Source organism: Balearica regulorum, chromosome 20, assembly GCF_011004875.1.
Source record: "Balearica regulorum gibbericeps isolate bBalReg1 chromosome 20, bBalReg1.pri, whole genome shotgun sequence".
Lineage (NCBI taxonomy): Eukaryota > Metazoa > Chordata > Aves > Gruiformes > Gruidae > Balearica > Balearica regulorum.
Window position 1 is genome coordinate 964078 of NC_046203.1, and position 23505 is coordinate 987582.

The 23505-nt window shown below is 49.3% G+C and overlaps 5 protein-coding genes and 4 non-coding genes across 12 annotated transcripts; 6 read left to right on the forward strand and 3 right to left on the reverse strand.

Annotated features, from left to right (window-relative positions):
• Positions 1-88: 88 nt before the first annotated feature.
• SURF6 (surfeit 6) lies at positions 89-2965 on the reverse strand. The gene is made up of 4 exons (XM_010310290.2): positions 2725-2965; positions 2149-2367; positions 1436-1527; positions 89-965 (listed from the first exon to the last, which is right to left on the reverse strand). Exons 1-4 carry the CDS (start codon positions 2819-2821, stop codon positions 294-296), a joined length of 1080 nt encoding a protein of 359 aa, XP_010308592.2. The 5' UTR covers positions 2822-2965; the 3' UTR covers positions 89-293.
• Positions 2966-3357: 392 nt separating this feature from the next.
• On the reverse strand, positions 3358-10325 carry MED22 (mediator complex subunit 22). 4 transcript variants are annotated; one of them, XM_075772137.1, is made up of 4 exons: positions 10163-10325; positions 9572-9652; positions 9027-9235; positions 3358-3483 (listed from the first exon to the last, which is right to left on the reverse strand). In XM_075772137.1, the coding sequence occupies exons 1-4, from the start codon at positions 10283-10285 to the stop codon at positions 3447-3449; spliced, it is 450 nt and encodes a 149-aa protein (XP_075628252.1). In that variant the 5' UTR covers positions 10286-10325; the 3' UTR covers positions 3358-3446. The 4 variants fall into 4 exon arrangements, with proteins under 4 accessions (XP_075628252.1, XP_075628250.1, XP_075628249.1 ...); XM_075772135.1 differs by lacking the exon at positions 3358-3483 and adding an exon at positions 3491-4886; XM_075772134.1 differs by lacking the exon at positions 3358-3483 and adding an exon at positions 4358-4785.
• A 51-nt stretch (positions 10326-10376) lies between these two features.
• On the forward strand, positions 10377-14531 carry RPL7A (ribosomal protein L7a). Its single transcript, XM_075772133.1, has 8 exons — positions 10377-10456; positions 11023-11143; positions 11585-11734; positions 12376-12516; positions 12875-12954; positions 13299-13429; positions 13860-13929; positions 14369-14531. Exons 1-8 carry the CDS (start codon positions 10454-10456, stop codon positions 14471-14473), a joined length of 801 nt encoding a protein of 266 aa, XP_075628248.1. The 5' UTR covers positions 10377-10453; the 3' UTR covers positions 14474-14531.
• LOC142604684 (small nucleolar RNA SNORD24) lies at positions 11444-11516 on the forward strand. The gene has a single exon (XR_012838533.1). It is a non-coding gene; the product is annotated as a small nucleolar RNA SNORD24 (small nucleolar RNA).
• On the forward strand, positions 12230-12305 carry LOC142604685 (small nucleolar RNA SNORD24). The gene has a single exon (XR_012838534.1). It is a non-coding gene; the product is annotated as a small nucleolar RNA SNORD24 (small nucleolar RNA).
• Positions 12630-12706, forward strand: LOC142604682 (small nucleolar RNA SNORD36). Its single transcript, XR_012838531.1, has one exon. It is a non-coding gene; the product is annotated as a small nucleolar RNA SNORD36 (small nucleolar RNA).
• Positions 13150-13222, forward strand: LOC142604675 (small nucleolar RNA SNORD36). The gene has a single exon (XR_012838524.1). It is a non-coding gene; the product is annotated as a small nucleolar RNA SNORD36 (small nucleolar RNA).
• Positions 14532-15129: 598 nt separating the features above from the next.
• Positions 15130-20244, reverse strand: SURF1 (SURF1 cytochrome c oxidase assembly factor). Its single transcript, XM_075772130.1, has 9 exons — positions 20053-20244; positions 19100-19181; positions 18848-18975; positions 18404-18486; positions 17391-17582; positions 17043-17115; positions 16506-16668; positions 15954-16035; positions 15130-15634 (listed from the first exon to the last, which is right to left on the reverse strand). The coding sequence occupies exons 1-9, from the start codon at positions 20113-20115 to the stop codon at positions 15568-15570; spliced, it is 933 nt and encodes a 310-aa protein (XP_075628245.1). The 5' UTR covers positions 20116-20244; the 3' UTR covers positions 15130-15567.
• On the forward strand, positions 20242-23396 carry SURF2 (surfeit 2). The gene is made up of 6 exons (XM_075772132.1): positions 20242-20407; positions 20757-20911; positions 21150-21253; positions 21635-21826; positions 22393-22559; positions 23302-23396. The coding sequence occupies exons 1-6, from the start codon at positions 20303-20305 to the stop codon at positions 23383-23385; spliced, it is 807 nt and encodes a 268-aa protein (XP_075628247.1). The 5' UTR covers positions 20242-20302; the 3' UTR covers positions 23386-23396.
• The last annotated feature ends 109 nt before the right edge of the window (positions 23397-23505 follow it).

The following is a 23505-nucleotide window of genomic DNA, read 5'->3' on the forward strand; positions in this document are numbered from 1 at the left end:
CGCACCGTACAGCTCGCCAGAGGAAACAACTGCAACTGACGTTCTTCCTGTAGCAAAATAATAATTATAATTGATCAGTCAGAAGGTGTTTCTTCGGCATAGAAAATTTAATTAACACACACACAGCAGACATTTTGTCCTTATGAAGCTGGGGAGCCATGGCAGTGACTGCCTCACAGGCTGCTTTCCTGGGCAGCGGTGGCACAGCCGCGCCGGGCAGTGGGCGGGGCCGCTCGGTAGCGCCCATGGCTGACCCCCAGCAGCGCTTCCATCCTGGGCCAGCTGCCCCACGCTCACTTTAAGCCAGCCTTTTTCAAGTCCTCTGGCAGAACCCGGCCTTTCTTCCGGGCCCTGGCTTTCTTCTTCTCTATCCTATCCTTCTTCTTCTTCTGAATGTTCTTGCGACGCTTTTCCTGCCGCTGTTGCATCTTTTCCACCACTTTTTCTGTCCGCTTCTCCCACTGCCTTTGGCGCTGTGCTTTACGCTTCTCCTTACGCTTCAGAGCTTCTTTCAGACGCTCCTCGTCATCACGAATCTTCACGCCTTCTGCCTTATAGAGAACATTTGTCCACTTCATCTTGTTCTCTAGCTCCTGAGCTTTCTCCTGGTCCTTATCCTTGAGCTCCTCCAGCTTATTCTTCCTGGTCTCCAGCCTGCTCAGCAGCTGCTTGTAGTTTCTGCCTGTCAGAGGAGTGATATTGCCTTTCACTGCTTTCCTCTTCTCTTTCTTCTTCTGGATCTTGCTCAACTCATTCTCTTCATGGATTTCGACCCTGTTAAACACAATCTCAGCTGTGCTCTCCTCCTTTTTGCTTTCTGGCTCTACTGGTACCTCCTCAGTTTCCTTCTTCTCCATTTTTGCCTTCATCTTCAACTCCTTCCTTCGGCGCTTTTTTCTCTCTCTCTCATACCTCCTTCGCTGCCTCTTCTCCAGGACGGCAGGGGGTAATTCTTTGGCATCATCCTAAGAAGAAGGATGGACATGAATCAGGAGCCTTAAAGGGATAAAGCAGAATTCAAGTGGGATGTCCTCAAGTTCCTGATTTCAAACTTCTATGAAATGCACTACTTGTGACAAGAAGTCATGGGCTCAGCTTTCAGAGATACTGAACACAGTAAAGGCCTTTCAAGCCCTTTACTCTCTATCAACACCCCGTAGCTATGATCCCTTTCAGGCTCTTTGTGCTTTTCTTTTCCCTAACAATCACCAGGGGCATGCTCTCCTCCAAGCCAGGCCCTGCTGCTTCTCACGTGTTTTTCCAGAGCACAGAATACACCCAGGTCACCCAGCAAGACCCACAGGCACTCCCTTAGGAGACAGAATTAGCTCAAACCCTGAGCCAGGTAAGATCGTAGCCTTGTCCCCACACCCCTGGGAGGCTAGGAAGAATTTATATAAACACACATATGGATACATATTAAGAGTTGTCATACTTGTCCAGAAGCTTTTTTAATCTTCTCATGTAGTCTCTGACGCAAGAGATTCATTGCAGAAAAAGAAGAGGAACCAAGTTCACTTTTGCTCCCTGAAAATGAGAGGAAGAAAATAAAAATACTTCAAAGACAGCACCAGCTAAACAGAATTTTCTACAGCTACGGGAAAAGCTCTGAGAGCTCTTTAGATGCTGTGAATAGAACAGAAAATCTAAAGAAACCAAGAGTTTCAGTTTCACTGGTTTCTTTAGAATTCCCCTTTTTCTATCAATATATCATTCGACGCTGACAGCCAGCGTGGCCTGGCATGCCCTGCGGCTGCCAAACAAGACAGAGGACAAGAACCAAGCCTCGTGGGAACAAAGATGCCAAGGACATATTTTCTTTGTGATCAGGTTTTCCAGATTCATCAGGGAAAGCCAGCCTGGCACACCAGAGACTGTATCCACGCAGTAATTCCCAGAAGTTACCCAAATACATAAAAAGGCTGCAATTCAGACTAAATGCTATTTCCAGAGAGCCACCTAGTGGTGGCATTACAAATGTCTGTACATATGTATAAGCTTTTAGGGCACGTGGAATAAGCAAAGATGTTTTAAATTCAGCTGAACTTCTTAAAGCCTTTCCAAACTATACACATATGGAGCAACTGAAAAGCAGCCACCTCAGCTCAGGTAACTTTAACCAGACCGTGGCAACACTGGTATTCTTACCTGTAACCAAACTCTCATTTTTGCTGGGTGTAACAGCTCCTTGTGGAGATGATTTGCTGGCTTGAGGAGCTGCTTTCTGTCCTGAGGTAGGTTTATTGGTGTTAGAGACCACCTGCTTGACGGAAGGAGCAGTTGTCTTCTCAGCTTGCTTCTTGGGTTTCTTTCTCTTCTTTTTTTTGAGCGGTCTGCCAGCATCCTCGGGCTGGCCTGGCTTAGATACTGGAAGACAAAGACAAATTACACAAAACAGGACAACACTACGTTCCCACTTCATAACGCTGAACTTCTGAAGACTAAAGTTCCAGCAATGCGATGGCATATCTCAATCTTAAAAAATTCCAGTTTAGGATTTATTTAAGCAGAGCCAAACGTGCTTGCACTCTTCACTAGAGCCCCAGTTCTCCCACGTCCAATCACACGTGTACTGAAGTGTTCGGGAGCACCGTGTTACAGCAGATTGGTTTTTCCTACACAACCGGCACAACGCGCTCCCCCGGGCCAAGCACCCCGTGGAGACAAGCCTGCCACGAGCCCAGACTCCCACACATCGGCCAGGAGGGACAGAAGCTCCATTACCAAATTTCCTCTTCCGAGACTCCGGGTCGTGCTGCACGCAGACCTTCCTGGCCAAGCCCTGCAGGTAGGAGTCCTGGGCGGCCAGGCTGGCCATCATCGCCCGGCTCCCTCAGCGCGGACAGGCCGCAGAGCCCCGGCCGGGCCCGAGCCGCGCCGTCCGCTCCTCAGGGCGCCGTGAGGACCGCGGCATCCTCCTCGTGCGGCGCCTCCGGCAGGAAGTGACCTCAGCGCGCCGCGCCGGAAGTGGCGGCCGCGCGGCGAGCAGGAAGCGGCAGTGCCGCGGCGGAGCGGGGCCCAGCGGAGCGTCCGCCGGGGCTGGCGTGGCCACGGGGCTCTGCCACAGCCAGCGAGGGCCAGGGGCCGGACGCCGAGGCCCCCGTGAAGCCTCGAGGTGCCCCAAGCAGACGGGGGAAGGGTGCTCGGGCCTGCTCTGGAGCGGCGGCGGGTCGCCCCGCCACCCCCGTCCCCGGAGCAGCCCCCGGGGAGGCCTCCGCTTCGCCGCTGCCCAGTTAGGCTCCGATCTGGAGGTCCCAAACCCTCATTTGGGACGACTGGGTTGGAGGAGACAGACCGGTAACCGGTTCAGTCTGCAGGGTGCGACGGGGTTCGTGACGGTGACGGCTCCGGGCGCGGGTCGGGCTGCAGGCGCGGGGCAGGGAGCGGGGTTTTCTTCAAACCCCTGGGGGAAACACTCGTCCTAGCGCAGCTCATGCTCAGTGCTGTCATATCTTCACCAAACCTCGTGGCTGAAAACACACGCTTTAAAAATTATACAAAAGAGTTAGTTTTATTAAATCGCCTAATTACAAAAATAAATGAAACAGAAACCCAAAAATTACACCAAAATTCACATGCTAAGGAACGAGACGTTACAGCAGAATGCTGGGGAAGCTCGGCTCAGCTGTTTGGAATGTACCCGTGGCTCTGTGGTACTGACACTGAGCTGCCATGTCTATTCCAGTTCAACTACACCCCCCTTCAGCGGCACGCTGCGAGCCGACGCAGAACAGCTGCAAAGGGAAAGGGCAGAAGACATGCTGAGCTGCTGAACAGCTGCAGACAAAGCACCAAAAGCATTTCTTTAGAGGGAAACCGCAAGACTAACCGAGTATCCCTTGCTGCTCCGTGCACCCCAGTCATCGCAAGATTTATTAGACAAAACTATTGGCCAACGCAAATGCTGGCTTCACGTTAGCTCAGGCTCTGTTAACAGGTAAGTTTCTGTGTAAACACTGAAAAAGGAATCGGACTAACTAAAGCATGTGGCTGCTTCTATCTGCAGCCTGGAGCAAGTGGCATCATCAATACCTCAGTCCGATTCCTCGGTTTGCCCCTTCCTCTTCAAAAGGCAGAATACTGCTCTTCCGTAAGGGTCTCCTGGCAGCCCCTCCTGAAGGACTACGAGCAAGAAGTTCAAGTTTGTGAAGCACTATGACAGCAAAGACGTGTAGTAAAAAGTACTACATGATTCTTACTCTAGTTAGTAGAGTGGAGGTTGTCAGATGCCATCCTGAGATTGCTTTAAAGCAGGCAGAACGTCAGTAACCTTGGGAAGGAGGTAAACTCCCCCAAACACTCATTGCCCCCACATTTGGCTCAAGTTTATCCCAAAAAAAGTCAACTCCCAACACTCCAGCATGTACTTGGTGAGATTCACATGGGAACAGACTAGATTTCTAATAGACTCTACATGTAACTATCATGTAAAAGCAAACCTAACTCTAATTAGCTAGAACAATCAACTTTGTATTTACTTATCACTATCTCTTAAGGGAGAGAAACACTCATGGCAATGTCTCAGGGGTGGAGAAAGCACCGTGGCCACCCAGTGAGCAGAAACCTGCAAATACAGCTCCAGTGCCTTCTCCTGACAGTGGGAGACGCTTGTTCAGTACAGCAGGTGGAAGACTTCCAGCAGCACAGTGCCACCAGGAGGAACATGTTCGGCAGCAGAGGATCCTCTTCAGGAGTGCTCCGTGGGGCCTGCCCCGTGCCCGTTCACATGAGGGTGCGATGGGGTTGAGCTCTGCGAGGTAGCAACGCTCTGCTCTGCTGTGGCAGCTGTCAGAGGCATGGAGAGGCTTTCAGGGGACAGCGTGGCAAAGTCTTGTCTCCAGTAGGCTTCGCACAGTGGAAGATCATTGCTGTCACACAGACTGTAGCTTTCCAGAACAAGCAACCCCAGTGAGGAGAGAGCGCAGGTGCAGTAAGAGAGGAGGGGAGGGAGGGAAAGGGTGGGGGGGAGCAAGACAGAAGCAAAGCATTAAGAAAATGGCAAAAAAACCATTCATGGATGCAAGGTCTGTGTTCGCGATTTCATCACAAGTCTTGTGACACCGGCCTTCCCTAGGACACCCCTTAAGGGCTGGTCTTGAACCTCATGGGCCTGCTAAGAATCAGGGGAATTTCAGAGACAAAACTGTTGCTACAAACTGAAACAGAGGCCCAATTCTAATCCAGACACTCTTAAGTCTCTGGAAAGATCCGGGTTGAAGTCCTGGCACCCCAAACGTGGGAATTCTGCTGCTGATTTGAGTGAGACAAGGACCTCATCCATAATTATTTTACTTGGAGTTAGATCACAACCTATGTGAGGAAAAAAATATAAATCCTGCTCTAAATTTAAGTTCAGCAAAAAAGCTAGCACAATTGTTTTAGGGCCTGTCCCTGTCATGATAAAGAAGAAACCTATTTGCACCCTTGCCCTTTCATTATTTCAATAAAGCACACCACAGAAGGTCTGGGTCTTCTATTGAAGCTCCCCAGCCTGATGATAAAGTACTGTCAGCTCCTACTAGTTTCAGCAGAAGCTGAGTCAACGGTTCTTCTAAAAGCAGCTTGCTGGATTTGACCGCTGTAGACTATGGAGCTGGATGAACCAGCAGTGTGGGAAAAAGTACAACTGGCTAATTCTTGCCTGTGCTCTGAGGAAAACACAACGTGGAAGGGCCACAACTAAAAAGAGCAATGATGGAAGAAACTGGAACAAAACCAAAACAAATTCCACAGAGAGGAAGGAGCTGCACACACACGAGACACCCAAGACAAAGTGAGTGCTGGAGCGGAAAGCAGCTTGCGTTCACAGTAAAACAAACCCAACGGGTCAAGTGATTTTGTTGTTGGAGCTTTATTTACAGTTTTAATGTATGGACTTGAATAGATGCTTTGGGAAATATTTAGTGTAGAAATATGAGACACTTGAAATTGCACAGACATGAAACATGTTGAGATCTAACCCCACACTCAAGACAGGTCCTATGATCTCAGAGGAGGGAGCAATGGAACATAAATGCAAGTTTGGCATTTAGGATGAGAGAAGACAAGCTGGACTTGGAGTTACCACTTTGAGGAATAAGCACACAAAGCACTAGTTGCAAGCATCTACTGAGCTCTTTTCTGGCAGCATCACCCAGCTGGTTTTGCAGTAGAAGTGAGAAGGCAGCAGATACGGGTTTTATATCTGGGGCCTTTGTAAAATCCCTTGGAAGATCACCCTTCCCTACAGTCCCCACCACACAGTGAAGCTGGGTTCAATTAGCCTTCAGGACTGAACCAGAACTATGACTCCTTTTCTGTCAGTCTTAGACCATGTCAGTCAGGCCACGGTATTTCAAGGAGAACCGGGCCACAGCATCCACCACATCTTGGCAGGTGAGTTACTAAGAAAATTTTAGCTGCGTCACAAGCATAACGGTTTCTCCTGCTGCCCCAGTTAGTCCCAAGTCTAAGCTTCGCCTCTCACATAACACTCCTCAAAAGAGTGAATGAGCAGCTACTACTATGTAGCTACTACGTAGCTGCTACGTAGCCTACAACAGTACTGCCCAACCTGCTGCTCTGTCCTTTGGCTGAGGATTTCTCAGTGTGTGGAAGGGACTTCACTGCTTCCCTCAGGGCAGGCAGTCAGGTCTGTGCACAGAGGAACAGCTCTACTTAACACAGAGATGGAAAGTAAAGATTCCTTCAGAACAATCTACTCGGCTTTAGTTTCAAGGACCTGCTTTCAGGTCTCCTCATCAAAACTCCCATGTACACATAAAAAGCCTGGCAACTGTGGGCAAGGGGCTGCCACCTAAGCCCTGTTAGCACGATGGCAGCGATAGCTGCTGGGCACGAGATGCTCCCTTCCGCTGGCTTTTCACAGCTGTCGGGAGCAGCACGCAGGGACCAAACAAGCTGCACAGCACGGGGCAGCTCTCGCCTTTGCAGCATCTGGAAGTGTGCTGCTGAGAGAGCTCACTTTTCTACAGCCTTCCCTGGAGGGACGACCTAAAATAAACTAACCAGTGACCTTCAGGGAAACTGGAGCATGGGAGAGAAGTTTGGTGGGATGGCTGTATGGAACCCATGTCTTGGGCTCGTGGGACTGCACACCTCTTTATAAATCCTGAGGGATCAAGCCCCACAGGGAAGTAAGCGATGGTGCAGAGAGGCAACTCCCCAGCTGGGCTCCCAGGACAGCACAGAATGCCCATTTGTGGGCAAACCAGCTATTGCATTTACAGCCATTTAAACATGATTATCACTCAAGACTATGTGACATAACAGAAATCCTTTTTCCCACATTAGATAATAAGGTTTCATTAAAAACATCTTAGTATTCTAATTATAAAAGGACTTTGAATAAATCACTGTTTCTGTATTTACACAAACACACAATTTCTTTGGTGCAGAAACAGACAGGAAAGAGCACAGGAAGGGAGTAAGTGCTAAAAACAAACAACTAAGTGCTACGTGATAACAGGTTTCAGTGGAGGGATCATAGCTCTGTAGAGTTGCCAAGTTTCTGCACCTTGCAACCACTCCTATAAGAAAAAGCACGAAGGCAAATCCGTTTGGTATATGCCAACGTTTGTGCTTAGATGTTCGTTCCGTTACAGAGGGCTGCTTTACACGGCATCTGGTGCCAGGCAGGTGAACAGACCATGCCAGCATGGTCAGAACCCCTTAGTCCAAAAGTTAAAGCTACTGACACACAGTGGTTGCAGCCTGGTGACAGTGTAAGGGAAGCACGCCTGGCACATGTGAGGCACTCTCATCCCACACCACATCACTTTGGATACAGCTCACTGCGATGCTGTATGCAGCCTGTGTACTGGATGCACCCCGACCTATCAGGGCCTGCAGTGGTACTTGGGTTTGCGACCATCCCTCTTCATTTCTGAGATATTTCCAGCATCCCTTGCCACCCCCCAAAAAAATGAGTAAACTTTGAAAAACAACTCTAAACTTTTACCTCTAGCTTTCTTGCAATGTCATAGCAGTTTCTAAGCTATGTCATATCAATATCTTTTTTACCTTTAAAATACATATATTACTCAAACAATGGCCTAACTTCCAAAGATATTGAGCTATTAGGGTTTTAGTTGACTTAGCTGGGGCTATAGGCATTCAGCATTTTTAGAAAGAAGGGAAAGGCAAAAATAGAAAACCTAGTCATTAAAATTTTAAATAAGATTTTGAAAAGTTAAGTTTTTCTCTAGAAGTCATATTGCACTGACTTCACTTAGCTTGGACAGTGCAGCCAAAACAATCAGGTTCTCATTTGCTTTCTCCTGCTTTCATTTACTGCATCATCAACTAGAAGTGCTGGAGTGCATCAAAGAAAATAAAATGAAAAAATAAAGTGTCTGAGTTCTCTAAAACCTGTTTTCAAAGGGTCTTTTAAAAATATTAAAAATCCCACAAACAAATCAGTAATAAGTCATTATCCCATAGAAAATCCTATCACAATACTTCATAATTCAATGAAACTGAGCAAGTCTTTTTTGCTCATTTCAGATGTTCACCCCAAGAGGGCTCCAGGCGGGCAGGGGCAGTGGACTATCAGGGAAAAGGCACACTGTGTAACCAGGTCACTTGTGAAAGGACTGACCACAAAGATGTGGTGATCTAACATGAGGACCCACCTCAGCAAGCTAGCCGCTCTAGGGAGAGAGACAGAGGCTCCTCCACAGGGATACTCAGACAGAAGCCTATACCCCCAAGGAAATTAATCTCCTTTTACAATGATTACAAAGGAAGCTTAAGCAATTATCTGTCAAATCTACCCAACTAAAGCAGGTACCCAGAGTTGGATGCTACAAATACCTCCTTCACCATGGCATTTATACCCTGTAGGACATCTACAAGGAAAAGGCAGTTGCTTTAGCTGCAGAAAAAGAGTTTGACCTAATTAAAAACAGGAGTAAAATTTTGTTGGGAACATTCTCAAGACCTATACTCTAAGGACTACTTTGTCTGGACTAACTACCCCAAAAGGGTTGGAGTCATAAGGCAGAAGTCCACTGCCCTATTTGTACCTGGAAGAGTAATATTCTTCTTCTAGCTCGTACAGGTCAATGGAGATCTCATCCCGTAGTGCAATCAACTTCTTGTCACATTCCTCCTGCAAGCTTCTCAGCTGCTGGTTGCGCTGGTTGATGGCTTCATTTACAGAGGGGAAGTCATTGAGGATCAAGAACTGCTTCAGGTCAGACACAAGTTTCATCAGGGACTCACCAGCTCGGACCTTGTAGCAGGGAAAAAAAAAAATGACATAGCACATAGTACATCAAAACAGTGCTTTGCTCCAGTTCTAAAACAAGATCTCCCAAGCTGCTTCTTCAGCCCAAGCCTTAAATAAAGTAGGAACATCCATGATATGTGAGGATTCTGACAGAAGCCTGTAGCTGACAAGCCAGCTTTCCCCCTAGAGAAGGAATTCACCCAACAGCCACCCCAAATATCAGGTCACTTTTCTAGCAGCAGTCCTCATGAGTGTTACAAAGGCCGCGCTAGATGCAATAACGAACCCAACAGTACCTGAAAGGTGTGCCCACTGATTTGAACAGCAGATGCTACTCACAATGTTTGCAGCTCTGACATGCATCTCATAGTTATCTTGTTCACCCTGGGTTGCTCGAGAGACTTGAGTTTCATCCTCAATCTAAAGAAAAAAGTGTACATATGCACCTTTACATACTGAAATCCTGATACATGATTACCACATGATAAGGCATCTTATTTCAGTTCAGTTCACACCTGGAATCTCTGGGGCAACCGCTGGACTCTATGGCGCCCACGGATCACCTTTGCTACCCTGCGCTTCTCCCCCGTTCAGCAACACGGCTTGGCTGCCCGCAGGGCGGAGGCCGGGAGGCCAGCAGCAGCCGGGCAGAAGTGATCGCCGCCCGCCCCGGGGGAGGAACCCTCTTCCCTCACGGCCGCCCTCGGGGGAACCGGGAGAAAGGCGCCCGCCGCCCCCCTCAGGGTCTCAGGGCCGCCCCGGCTGAAAGGCCGCCCTCTCCCCCCTCAAAGCCCTCGCTCTCCCGTCAGGGACGCCCCAACTCTCCTCAAAGCTGCCCCGGGGAAAACCTCCCCCTCTCCCCTCAGGACCTCGGGTGCTCCCGCGGGCGCGACACCCTCCCCTCGGGGCTCGGCTACGGCCCGGGCCCACCTTGGCAGTCTTGATGATTTCGGTAAAGTTGTCCATGATGGACTTGACATCATCCTTGAGGCGTTTGTTGTAAGACTGCAGCAGGGTCTCCTTGCTCTGCGGCAGCACCCGCTGCTGCGCCATGGCGGCCTCCAGCCTCCGCCTTCCCGCCCCTCTCGGGCCCCGCCCCTGCCCCGCCCCTGCCCCGCCCCTGCCCCGCCCCGCGCGCCGCCGCCGTCCTCTCGCGAGACGGCGCGCCACATAGATATTTCCCAGCATGCAGCGCTCCGCCTTTTTCTCCCTCGGTCCAAGATGGTGAGTGGCGGTGGGTCAGCGGCGGGGCTGGGCTCATCCGCCGCCATCCGCCCCCATCGCTGGGCAGGGGGAGCCGCGCGGGTGCTCGGTGGCTTGGGGGCACGGTGGAGGGGTGTTTCGTGCCCGGATTGCGGTGAGCGGGGCCGGTCCGGCGGGGTCTGGGCCTACCCGCCTGCAGTGGGGTGGCCACGCAGCGCGGCGCTGCCCGGCTCGGGCTGCTGGGAGCGGGGTAACCCGGGCAGGCCGCAGCGCTTTTCCTGGTGTACGGCGGATCCTGGTCCGGGCTCCGTGGGCAGTGACTTGCGGTGGGGGTGTCTCGGCTGCTCGCCGTGTCGGGGAGCGCCAGCCGCTCCTGGGGAGCAATCTGGGCAGGCGGCTTTAGATGGCGTCTTGCTCAGGGAGGTTCATCGGCCTTTTAGAGTCACAGCGAAGGGTTTGCTCTCTGGAGGAGCAAGGCCAGGGTGGTGAAATGCCTGGGAAATTGCATTTCCAAGGTGGACTGAAAGCTCTTTTAGGTACACAAGTGTTGGAGGCAAAAGAAGGACGGTTATGTTTCTTACTTGCAGCCGAAAGGAAAGAAGGCCAAGGGCAAGAAGGTGGCACCGGCCCCTGCTGTAGTCAAGAAGCAGGAGGCCAAGAAGGTTGTCAATCCCCTCTTTGAGAAGAGGCCCAAGAACTTTGGCATCGGTGAGTAAGTGGATATTTGGGTTACTCATTCAAAGTTTTCTTGTTTTGTAGACGTCTAAATTGCAAACAGAAGGATGTTCTAATAAAGCTGCAGAGTGGAGAGAGTGATGGAGGCAGTTGCCTTGCTGCCTGCAATTGAGAGCTGTCCTTCATTAGGTGTATGAAGGTGGCTATGGGCAACTTGCTGAATTTCCTGCGTTACAAAGATTCATTGGATTATTCTGTTGTGATGAGTCTTGCCATTTTGCATATGGTGTGGTACATCAATTCAGACTTTTGTTGTGCCATTTTTGTACGGTGTGCAGATGATGTGAAAGAATATTTGCTATCTGAGTGACAGTGCTGACATATCACCACCAAGATCACTGATGCACTCGTGCCTATTCCGTGCTGTTGCTGTGGGGGTTTGGAACAGCTTTGAGTTAAAGTCTGTATTTTTAGGACAGGATATCCAGCCGAAGCGTGATCTCACACGTTTTGTGAAATGGCCGCGCTACATCAGACTGCAGCGCCAGAGATCCATTCTTTACAAGCGCTTGAAGGTGCCTCCTGCCATTAACCAGTTCACTCAGGCTTTGGACCGCCAAACAGGTAAGGATGTGCCACATAAAATTCTCCTGACTTGGGTCTGTAATGGGATATGCCTTAGAGAAGAGGAAAGAAACCAAAATAAGACTTAACAAGGTAAGCTGGAGAGTCTCTGGAAGCATTTTAGGGAGGCTTTAAGAGTGTCTGGGGTGATGTCAACAGCAAGCTGCTGGCTGATAGCTGCTGTGTGCTTTGAAAAGGGAATAGAAAATACCAATGCTCCTACTTTAATCCAGAGCCAAGATTATCTTAACTACATGTTTCCATTGAAGTCCATTCTTCCTGCTTGCTATAGAACACATAGGGTTTTTTTCAACTGGGTAAACAGTTTGAGAAAACTCTGAGTGCAACAAGTTGCTTGCCTTAAAGGAGGACATGCAGCACCTTTAACCATAAATGCTGTGGGGGTCAACAGGCATTTTCTCATCCAAGCAACGCAGGAGCTTTCATTGCCAGACAGGTAAATACAGGCTCTAGAGGTGCTCTGGTCTTGCACGGTGCAAATGATGCTAACTTTTTTGCTGTCTAAATTCACTTGATGACAACCATGACAACCACCAAGATCGCTGATGCACTGCAGTCTTTTAAAAAGCAGTGCTTAGATTTTCAGATCATGTACCTAACTAGTCGACGTTCTCTTCCAGCTACGCAGCTTCTGAAGCTGGCGCACAAATATAGACCAGAAAATAAGCAAGAGAAGAAGCAGAGGCTACTGGCTCGTGCTGAGCAGAAAGCTGCAGGAAAGGGAGATGCTCCGACTAAGCGGCCACCAGTCCTCCGAGCAGGTAACTTTGTACGTGGACCTGGCTGCTTGCATATACGGGAGTGTGGTATTTAGTTAGCAAACCGATGAGAAGAGTTGGTGCTCTGCTCCAGCCAAGCAGGATTGGACAAGCTATTGCAATGATGTATGAATTTCTTCACCTGAACTCAAAGTGAAGAGTAAAATAGACGAGCTTTTTAACCCTGAGCTTTAGCAAATTGTCCATGGAATAGCTTGTCTGTGCTACTGAACAAGTGGGAAGAGTTTTCACAACTTTCATAATGAAGCTGTGCTATGGGATCTGACCTGGTTGTATGAGGCTTATATGAAAGCTCTGAAAAGAGACTGGAATCAAAGCTTATCTATAACTTCTTTTTCAGGTATTAACAGTGTCACAACGCTGGTAGAGAACAAGAAAGCTCAGCTTGTAGTTATTGCCCACGATGTAGACCCCATTGAGGTGAGCATACTCGTTGGTACATGTTACAGGCTACTTGTGTCACTTAAGCTGAGGTCAGAACTGGGCTTGGGGTGAAAATGCATTTTAGGTCAATTTTACTGCATGAAAAGAGAATGCATAAAAAGCTGTATTTACCAGAACTGGAATGCTTATGCATGTTCCAAGTTGTCCTGGTATTACAATGAGGCTTGGCCCTTGCAATGATGTATGAATTTCTTCACCTGAATCAACAATGAAGAGCAAAACGAGCTTTTTAACACTGAGCAATTGCCACAGCCCAAGTGGATTCAAAGAATAAAAAGATGTTCTCCCTCAGTTATACAGCGCATTCCCTTTCTTTTCAGCTGGTAGTCTTCTTGCCAGCTCTGTGCCGCAAGATGGGAGTGCCGTACTGCATCATCAAGGGCAAAGCCAGACTGGGGCGACTGGTCCACAGGAAGACTTGTACCTCTGTTGCTTTCACCCAAGTTAACCCGTAAGTATTCTGTGTGCCGACTTGATTCCTTGTGGTGGTGAAGGCAAACTGCCCGTAATCACAGACTGTGGGGCAGATGGATAGCAAACTTGAGTCTCTAGTTTAAAGTGGTAAAACTAAAATACTACCTCCTATAATGTCTAATACAGATGTCCTTTTGTATGAAGAGCTCTGTCAGATCCTAAAGACACAGATTATTTTGGTTTACCAGAATGGATGGTTACTCTAAAAATACGTAGATTGAACTATTAATCTGAGCAGTGCAGGTTCCTAAAATATTGATGGTTGGACTGGTTAACCCTTGGCAAATGATGTTTATGCCTAACCTAAAAAAATCACGTTGCCACTAGGAGCTCTTAAATCCTGAGGCAAAAGATTTATGGAAAGTGTTAAATTGAGGCTTGAAAGGAACTAAAACTATCATCAACAGGGAGGATAAGGGAGCCCTTGCAAAGCTGGTGGAGGCTGTGAAGACCAACTACAATGACAGATACGATGAGGTAAGATTCTGGGTGCTGCTAGCCTTGTCTTTCACTGTCCCCAAAAGCTTCCCAGTGAAATGCAAATTATTTCAGACACAGAGCTTGCTGGTTGTGTACCTAGATTTATGATGTATCCAGATTGTTTACCTGAGGGTGGGGTAAAATGTGAACACTGTCACTGAGTTAGGAGTAAGTAGAGCTGTCATCGGATTGTAGAGAAGGCAACAGCTTCTGCTAGGCTCAACTCCAGAAGTTAGGTGATGGCTGAATCCAGCACCATTCATGGGGAAAGATTTTAAACTCTTGTATCTTTGTGCTGTCCCAAAACATAGTTCACTGCTTGAAATATGTAGGACTACCCATAATTGAGTGAGCTCTTTGCCTTCAGCAGCAAGTTGATTGAATGATGCAGTAAGAGATTCTATGAGGCATGTAACCTGTTCTCACTTCTTTGCAGATCCGTCGTCACTGGGGCGGTAACGTCTTGGGTCCAAAATCAGTGGCTCGCATTGCTAAGCTTGAAAAAGCAAAGGCTAAAGAACTGGCTACTAAGCTGGGCTAAAGATGTACTGGATTGCTACCGTGTTTTCTGTACAGAATAAACCCTGAATTAAGTTTCAGTGGTGTCTGAGTGGAGTGTTCCAGGCAGCGGGTAGCACATCAGTATTGCCTTATTTCTGTCTTCTATCAGATGATGGAGTAGTGCTGCATAGAGCAGAGTTACTTCTAACAACTGCCCTTAATTACTAGTCCTGTGTTGTAATGCCTCTGAACACACAGCTCATCAACAGCAGCTCAGCTGCACATGCTGTGTGCTCATAAAGTTGAATGTGCTAGGCTAGTTCTGGCTTTAAGCCTAGCTTGCTTATGCACATACCTCTCAATTGGAAATGGCTCTAGATAATCTCCATTAGTACTTAGGACTTGGTTACAGTATGGGTTATACAGGGTGTTACTGACCAGCTGGGGACCTCCTAGGAGGAGGTCTAATGGTCAGTGAGGTGAGCGAAGAATCTAGAACTTGTGCTTCTGTTTCCTGACTGCTGACTTGGTCTTGTGGCACTGTGGGAGGCTACTGAGCTTTGTAAGGCTCCAGCTGAGGTGGCTGCTGCCCTCATCGTGCTCTTGCAAAGCCACGGGCTGCCCTGCCCAGCTAGACTCGAGTATCCACAGTAACCTTGAATTTGAGTCTGTCAAGATGTAAATGCACAACGCAAGTCACAAGGCAAGCACCTACAGGCCCTCTTTATTCTGCTGCAACTGCTGTGAATTGCTCCTGACTTCAGGAATGACTACTCAGTGTAAAGAAACTGATTCACAAAATTCCTTGCCATCTTTTGGAAAATACAGCAGTGGAGAAGTTAAAACTTTTGTAGCTTACAAACCAAGCACAATAGAAAAATGTATCCTTGAGATTTCTAGTGAAGCTGACTTAGGCAGTAGTCTCAACAACTGCTTAAAACTTTGAAGTTCAGTGCTTCCAACCTGCAGCCAAAATCACACCAGTAGGAGCTCAGAGTCTGCATCAGTTGCTAAAGTCTATTTGCAGCTTGACAGCTGAAACTCTGGGTGCTTCAGTTACTCGGGCTGATCAGACTTACAGAAGATAGCAAAGTCTGCTCTTGACTGCAGTACAGAAGAGATTAGCCCTTGCCCTCACAGAGGTATCTTCTGTATAAATTTTCTGTACCACAAGAATGAAGTTGCAGCACATAAGCCATACCTGCGAAAGAAAACAAAGCCACGTATTTATACTTTCATGATGGGCTGGACCTCCCTAAGTCAGTGGCGGTGCAATAAAACACAAGCACTTCAAATCACTGCACATGTAGCTTAAGGTAAAGCTTAAGTAGCTTTTTGTATTTAAGAGGTTTATTGGGGTGTTAGGGGTTTTTTTGGGGGGTGGGGGTTTTTTTTGTACTCAAGGCTTTTGTAGCTTAAGAACTCTGCCAATCTCACTGACAAGGAGCAAGAATGCCAGGCACAGCTTTACGTTCCAAAGGAAGAGGGAAGGTCAGCCAAGCGCTGGCTGGGTACCTTACCAGGTGATGATGTACTGCATGTGCTCGTTTCTCAGGCTCACTCTCGTCTGGCCTCCGATGGGCCCCCCTGGGACTGTGCTTCCTATAGGTACAACACAGCACACAAGTTAAGTCTAGTCTGCACCGTGTAGAGCTGCCCTTGCTGTGAGAAATGGGATGAAGGTGGGAAGTTGTGTGGGCACCCTGCTCCTCTTCCTCAGGCAGCGGTGTTCCCAAGTCACTAACAAAGCCAGAGCTGCGGGGCAGGCGGCCCTACAGCAGTCAGCTGGTTGTGCTCGAGGCATGGAGCACCACCTGCATCACCTGAGCATGCTACTGTTCCCCAGTGCTGGCTGCCCAGCACCTTCAAAACAGACCTAGCAAGCAGAGTACACAAAGAGAAGTAACAGATGAGATGATACCTTGCTGGACTCAATGATCTTAAAGGTCTTTTCCAACCTAAATGATTCTGTGATTCTACCTGTCCAGGTGCCAGGGGAAATAACTAACTGAACAGAAAGGGAGGGAGACTGATGGAAACTGGATGTGGGGTTGGGTTCCTCTGTGACTTACTGAAATCTGCATCGATAAAGATGGGCTCAGCGCCGGTCACCTTTGCCATAGCCCCCAGGTCACGGTAGTGCCAGCGGTTTTTTTCAATGTTATTTTCAGGCACAAAAGGTTTCCGGGTTTCTGATAACCTCACCACCCCAGTGAGATCAATTTCACCTTCAATCTGAAGAGAAGCACAGAAGAGGAAAAAAGGAATCTCTCAAGATTCATTTCACATTCCAGCATACCAGCTCCTGGTAGAAAAACACAGCACTTGCGGGGTCTGATTATAAATCAAATAGTCACACCCTGTGGTGGGGCAGCGCTGTAACACAGCAGGGAAAAAGGTAGATCAAGAACAGCTCCTTCTTTGTAAAAAACATTATTTCCTTAATAAAAAGGTGGGAAGAAAAGGTTTATCTTTGAAAAGTGAAATGACACTGTATTTAAGTCACTTCCCATGATGCTGAACATGGCTACTGCCTTTCTTGGTGTGTCAGTGCCTCTGGATAATCACAGGGCAGAAATAATCTACAACATTCCCTGTATCGCCCTTACCTGTCCCTTCAGCCTGGTCTCCGGTTTCAGCTTCTTTTTGGGCACAAATCCTCGGTTGACTAAGATCGTGACCCTAGAGTTACATAAAGAATTATGGCTCATGAGGGAAAGGAAATGTGTTCTTGCTGCTGCCTAGAAAGAAGCAATCCACAGGTGTGGTGCTACTTTCTTTGTCATCTGAGTGCATGTTATAGGGGAATTAAAATGTCAAATTGAGCCTCAGTGACCTAACAGACTGTGAGAGATGCTTTTTAAGGAAGAGGGAGTGATTTATATAAACCCAACCACCCTGATTCAGCTTTTCCAAACAAGTGAGTTGCTCACACGAACCAACTTTCATTAACTTACCCTAGTTCTGTACAGTAGAAAGGAGTAATGACATTTGCTCCATTTTCTGGGTGGGATGTCAGCCGCCCGGCTTCTCTGGCTTCTCGCTCAGGGTCCACAAGTGACCGTGGCAAGATATAGAGCTCCTTGGAGTGGTCAAAATGCCCTCGGACCGTTACAGGCCTGTACTCCAATTCCTTCAATTCCATGGGGCTGCATAGAACAAGATTAAAACAAAATCTTGTAAAAAAAAATGGCTGTGATTGATAGGTAAATCAAATTAGGGGATTTTATTGTGGGATTCTCCTTTTACCTAATGGTTTGCTCTAGAGCCAGTTGGCAAACAGAAACAGAAGATAAACACCTCATGGAAAAAGCAGCTGGCTTACTGTTTTATTACTATCACAGCAAATCAAATCAAGATGACCGTGAGTATCCAGAAAGCAGTTCTCTTCCGTGATATCTGTAACCCAGTGCCACTTCAATGGCGCACACAGCTGATCAGCAGGTGGATACGCTGCACGTGCTTCCAGCCAACAGGGAGCATTTCTTCCCATCCCAGACCATGAAAGCGAACGACTCAACTGTTTTGACAGTTGTGCCATATGGCCAAGTGACCTTAAAAATCCCTCTCATACCTGACACAACTGCTCTACGCTTGGGGCAGGGCCTGCTGTTCATCCCAGACTCCCTGTTGCAGGAATAATCCCTTTGGGACATCACAGGCACCAGCTACCAAGTCCTCCTTCTCCAGGGGACCACATATGGTATGAACGACATACCACACTCTCCTGAACAGAGATTCCTGGGGTTTTTTGGTGCATTTAGAGTATCCCACTTCTTATTCTTTTATTTAAAATACAAAAGTGAACATGATGTCTATCTTTCTAAGCTGTTTGCACATCCTGGTTGCCATTGCATTCCTTTGTTTTCATGCAGTTAAATTGAGCATAAACTCATTAGTGCAGGTACCATATCCAATATCCCCAGCACACTGTCACTGCTCTGCAGACAAACTATGTCAGCTTCCTTACTCTAATGTCAGAGGGATGGGCTCTGATGTAATTCTTGATGCCAGTTGTGCAATCAAATCTAGTTTCCACTTCCGTCGCTGAACCTGAAAGTATACAGACACAAAAGTAATTCCTTATGGTAGAACAGAGCAATGTAATAACCCCAGCAAGACTTAAAATCTTTGTCATAAGTTTCTCCTCAGATCTGGCCTAAAACAGGGAAATTGGAGATATGAAAATGGAGGCTACTGACTTTAATTTGAGGAAATATTTATACTGAAATAAAGGTGTAAAAATAAGAACCTCTCCTTTAAAGAGTTACAAACAGACACTTGGAAAACAAATGTATAATAACAGCAAATCTTCACCCTGCGTTTGATTTGAACTAGATCAAACAGCCAGAGATGGAAAAACCTGACAACACTCAAGTGCTCATCTCTTGAAAAATGAAATATCTATTTGTACCTGCCACGTGCCAAGACAGAACGTGGTCAGAGGGACCAGGAAAAGGCCCCATTTCAGTAAGATGTCCTCTCCAGATGTGTCAGCAGCTGTTGTAGAACTTTGTGGTCTGCAGAACCTCAAACAAACTTCTAGAGAAAAACAGAATGAGGAATAGGATTTGTACAGGAGAGGAGATGCCAAATTCCTGCAGGAAATGTCACCTCTTGGTAAAAGGTTGAAACGGGGCAGAAATCCAAATAAATCCTTTTTTACCTTTAGTTTGCTGGACCAGACCAGAACCTGCTTTAGTTAGGGGATATCCAAAAAATGTTCTTCTGGTCAAGCAATGCGATACCTACATGAAATGAGAAAGATCCTTTGTAGTATCTCTGCTTTGTAAAATTTGTATCTAGATGATATCAGTTGCCTCAATGATTGCATGACATTTTGTTTACTCGTTGATTTAAGTCTCATCCGAGCAACCGCTTGAGAAACATTATGGGTTAGGTTATAATTAAAAAAAATGAACTAAAATTCCAGTTACAGAGCTGACCATAACACAGGATCCGCTCCTTCCCTTTCCATCACGCTGTCAGCAAGCGCACACACCACCTCAGCTCGTTCTAGAGAGCAATGCCAGCCCAGCACCTGCCCTCCCCGCCACGCTGGAGCCGCACAAGGACCCATTTCCAGCCTTTTTGCCACCGATTCTGCTCGCTTTTAGCACGGCTTCGCCCCGCGCAGGGAAAGCGATCCCCGCACCGCGGCGGGGGCACCAACCCGCCGCAGCCAAAGCCCGGGGCCCGGGGCCCGGCAACGGAAGGGCGGCGGCTGGGGGAGTCTGGCCGGGCGCACGTACAGCGCCCAGCACCGGACAGGATCGGGGCCTCCCCCGGCCCGGCCCCGCTCCCCTCAGCGCTCACCCAGCCCCGTTCCCGTTCCCGTTCCCCTCAGCCCTCACCCGGTCCCCTCAGCCGTTCCCGTTCCCCTCAGCCCTCACCCGTTCCCGTTCCCGTTCCCCTCAGCCCTCACCCGGTCCCGTTCCCCTCAGCCCTCACCCGGTCCCGGTCCCGTTCCCCTCAGCCCTCACCCGGTCCCCTCACCCGTTCCCGTTCCCCTCAGCCCTCACCCGGTCCCCTCACCCGGTCCCGTTCCCCTCAGCCCTCACCCGGTCCCGTTCCCCTCAGCCCTCACCCGGTCCCCTCACCCGGTCCCGTTCCCCTCACCCGGCCCCGCCGCTCCCGCAGCAGCCGCGGCCCCGCGCGCAGCAGCAGCCTCCAGGTCGCCATAGCAACGTCACCACCGTTCCCCCGCGCCGTCACCTGCCTCCGGCCCAGACAGTCCCGGCGCGGCAGGCAGGCCGGCACCTCTAGCCGCCCCTCTCTATGGTGCCGGCGGCTCCCCGGCGTGGCCGGCACCGGAAGTGGAGGCCCGCACCGGAAGTGGAGGCCCGCTCCTGGCTGGCCGCGCCTCTCCATGGCGGGGCCGGGGCCTGGCGGCGCGGCCGGGGCTGAGGTGCCCGAGGAGGAGCGGCTCTTCCTGCGGCAGCACCCGCTGCTCAGCCTCGCGGAGCCGGGCAAGGTGGGGCTGGAGCCGGGCCGTGCGGGGCCGAGGGGCGCCTTGAGGGCCGGGGCCGCCCCCGGAGGGGTGCCATGGGGGGACCGGGGGCGCCTCCCCGAGGGGTTCGTGAGGGGATGCCGGGGCCGCGTCCTCTGAGGGGGCCGTGAGGGGGGGCGAGGCCGGTGGGTAGCAGGCCGGGGGGGTACCCCGGCAGGTGGGCTCGGCCCCAGTGAGCTCCCTGGCCCGGAGGCTTTTCTCCCGTGTGGCAGTCGGAGGAGGGCCGGGGAGGAGGACGCTTGAGGTCTCTCCTGCCCTCCCCGGCTCTGGGGTAATCCCCTGGGCTTCCTGACCAGCCGTCGTTTTTCTTCAGGTGAGATGCAGGCTGACAGGCCACGAGATGCCCTGTCGGCTGTCGGAGCTGCAGGCTTATACTAATGGCAAGAAGTATCAGCGGCTGATAAAGACAGCCAGGGAGTTTGACTATGGCAAGTTTGAGCCCCATATAGTGCCCAGCACAAAGAATCTGTATGTATTCTTCCTCTTGTGTGTTATGCTTCACACTTTGTTCAATTTCAAACATAAAGCGGTCGAGCTTTACAAAGTTCTTGAGTGTTTTTGGGTTTTGGGAGACTGGGAAATTCTTTATAAAGTATTTATCAACTTTGAGCGCAGTGCTTATAAGTGGAAAGTTATTAAGTAATAGCATACTTAAACTCTATTGCTGGTTCTTTCTGTCTGTCTTCTGTCTTTCTTTCTCTGTCAGACACCAGCTGTTTTGCAAGCTCACTCTCAGACACATCAACAAGTTCCCAGAGCACGTGCTGCGCCATGTCCAAGGGAAGCGCTACCAGAAGGCCCTAAAATCATGTAAGTAGCTTTTCTGCAGATGTAACCAGACAGCTTTTTTCCCTGAGCTGCTGAGATTCCAGTAGCTCTACATGAAGGAAGGGGATTGACAGTCATGTATTGTTGTTGCTGTGTGTGCTCCTTAGCTAGGACAGAAGATCCCAGGTACAGGGAGCAATGGGCCTCCAGCAAATACCTTGGAACATCCTTACTTCCCCAGAGAGGGTGGCTCACACATCCAGCACAGTCTCTGTGGTCCATAGTATCGCTGTAGATTACGTGAATGTATATTAGAGTTAGAGCTCAACATACTTTTGGGTTGCATTTAATATAAGCTGGAGCTGGAAATGAAGAGGACTTGGGTAGCCTTGCTAAGTGCCACCCGACCCCTCGCACTATTAGATGAGGAGTGCCAGAAGGAAGGAGTGGAGTACGTCCCGGCTTGCTTGCGGCAGAAGAAGCAGCGGACGCAGCATGCTGATGACCAGATGAACGGGAGCGGGCAGCCTTACAGAAAAGAGGAATTCTGGGAGCCAAAGTCCAGCGATGAGGATGGAGAGGAGACGGATGACAGCATGAGTGACCTGTATCCACGTGAGTAAGAATGTTGGTATCATCTACATCCTAAAGGGAGTTTGTTGGCTAATTTTCTCCCAGCTTCTTTATACTGCTCCTTGCTGCTCGCTTGCCGGAGGCCTGTGACTTCCAGCCAGTTGGGGGTTCTTGAGTTTTGGAAAAGCCTACCACCACCAAGTAAGAAATGGCAGTTATCAGTAAAGTGATGACTGGAGTTGGATCACAGAAGGTGTGAGGGGAGGGATACAAGATCCACAGGGATTTGCTGTTATAGGTGTCTGTACAGCAAGCACTGCTGTCTGCTGAGGGTTGGTCAGGCCATTCTGCTGACTGGAGACACTGCTGTGCCATGGGAGAGCGGACACAGACCTGCCTGTGCTGAATGGTTCCCAGAAGGGGGCTAGTGAGAGCACCGTGACACGGGTGTGTTTATTTCCCAAGTATTTCGGTAGTGACATGTATACGCTTGGGGTCTGGAAGTGGCTTGGCAAATCACCCTTAAGAAGCTCTCAAAAAAAAAGTTAGGAGGAGGCAGAGCCGGTGTGCACAGGGAACCAATCCTGAACTAAATCTTTGTATTTTAGCTGCACTCTTCCCAGAAAAAAGCCCGGCAGCTCCACAAACCACGAAGGGCAGCGATGAATTTGCAACAGATAGTGAGGATGACGGGGCCAAGCAGAACGGTGACGTGAATGGAAAGGACGGCGGAAGAACCGATGTCAGCAGAGCAGCTGGCACCAAAAGGGGAAAGGTGGGAGTCACACTGCTGTGTGCAGCAGCAGGGGAGCGTGGACCTGTCATCCCACCCTGTAGGTGTTTGTCTGATCTATTCCTGTCTGAGAACCAGCAGAAGGTGCAGAGCTGTTTGGGAGAACAGACTTTCCCCACAGGCCAGCCACTGACTTGCATCCTGAGGCACGAGTAAATGTCTCACCTCTGGTGGGACCCTGCTGCACACCATCTTCACAGGGAGACAAGTGTGTCTTGTGGTTCTGTAATCTTCCTCCCTGTCCCCCCCCCCCCCCACTAACACTAGTTAAACCCTTTTGAGGTCACAGGGTCCTTGCAGACCCCTTTTTCTGCCTGGAGGAGCTGGCCAGGTCCCACCATACAGGACGTACCCTGGTCCTTCTCAGCTTGGGAAGCAGGCAGGTGTTACATACCTAAAGACAGACAAACTTGTAACTCTAAGGCAGCCCCCGAGGAAGGGGCTGGATCCTTTGTAACCCTATCAAACCGGAAAGCAAAGGCTGGATGAGGTTTACACTCGTTTCTGAGGAGACTCTTGCTGTTTGTATCTAACAAAACTCCTGTGCCTGTCAGAGAAAGGGATGCTGAATTGCAGGATCAGAGAGATCCTGGCTGGCTCCATGACCAGGGCTGTGCTAGTTCTGTCCCCGTGGGTAAAGGAGACAGCTTAAAGAGAGAGTGCAGTCTGGGCAGGACTGCATTTGGGGTTTGGAAATAAACTAACTAACTCTTTTTCTCTGCAGAAACAGACAGGCCCTTTAAAGAAGAAATTCAAGAGTCATCATCGAAAACCCAAGAACTTCAAGAAAGCAACTAACAGCAAATAAATTTATCATAATACATGGCCTGAAGCCTGTTGTATAACAATTCTAGAGGGTGCACAAGACTGACTGAAGTGTTTGCCCATTCCACTTAACCATTGCAGCTGGGGAGTGGAATAGCGGGGT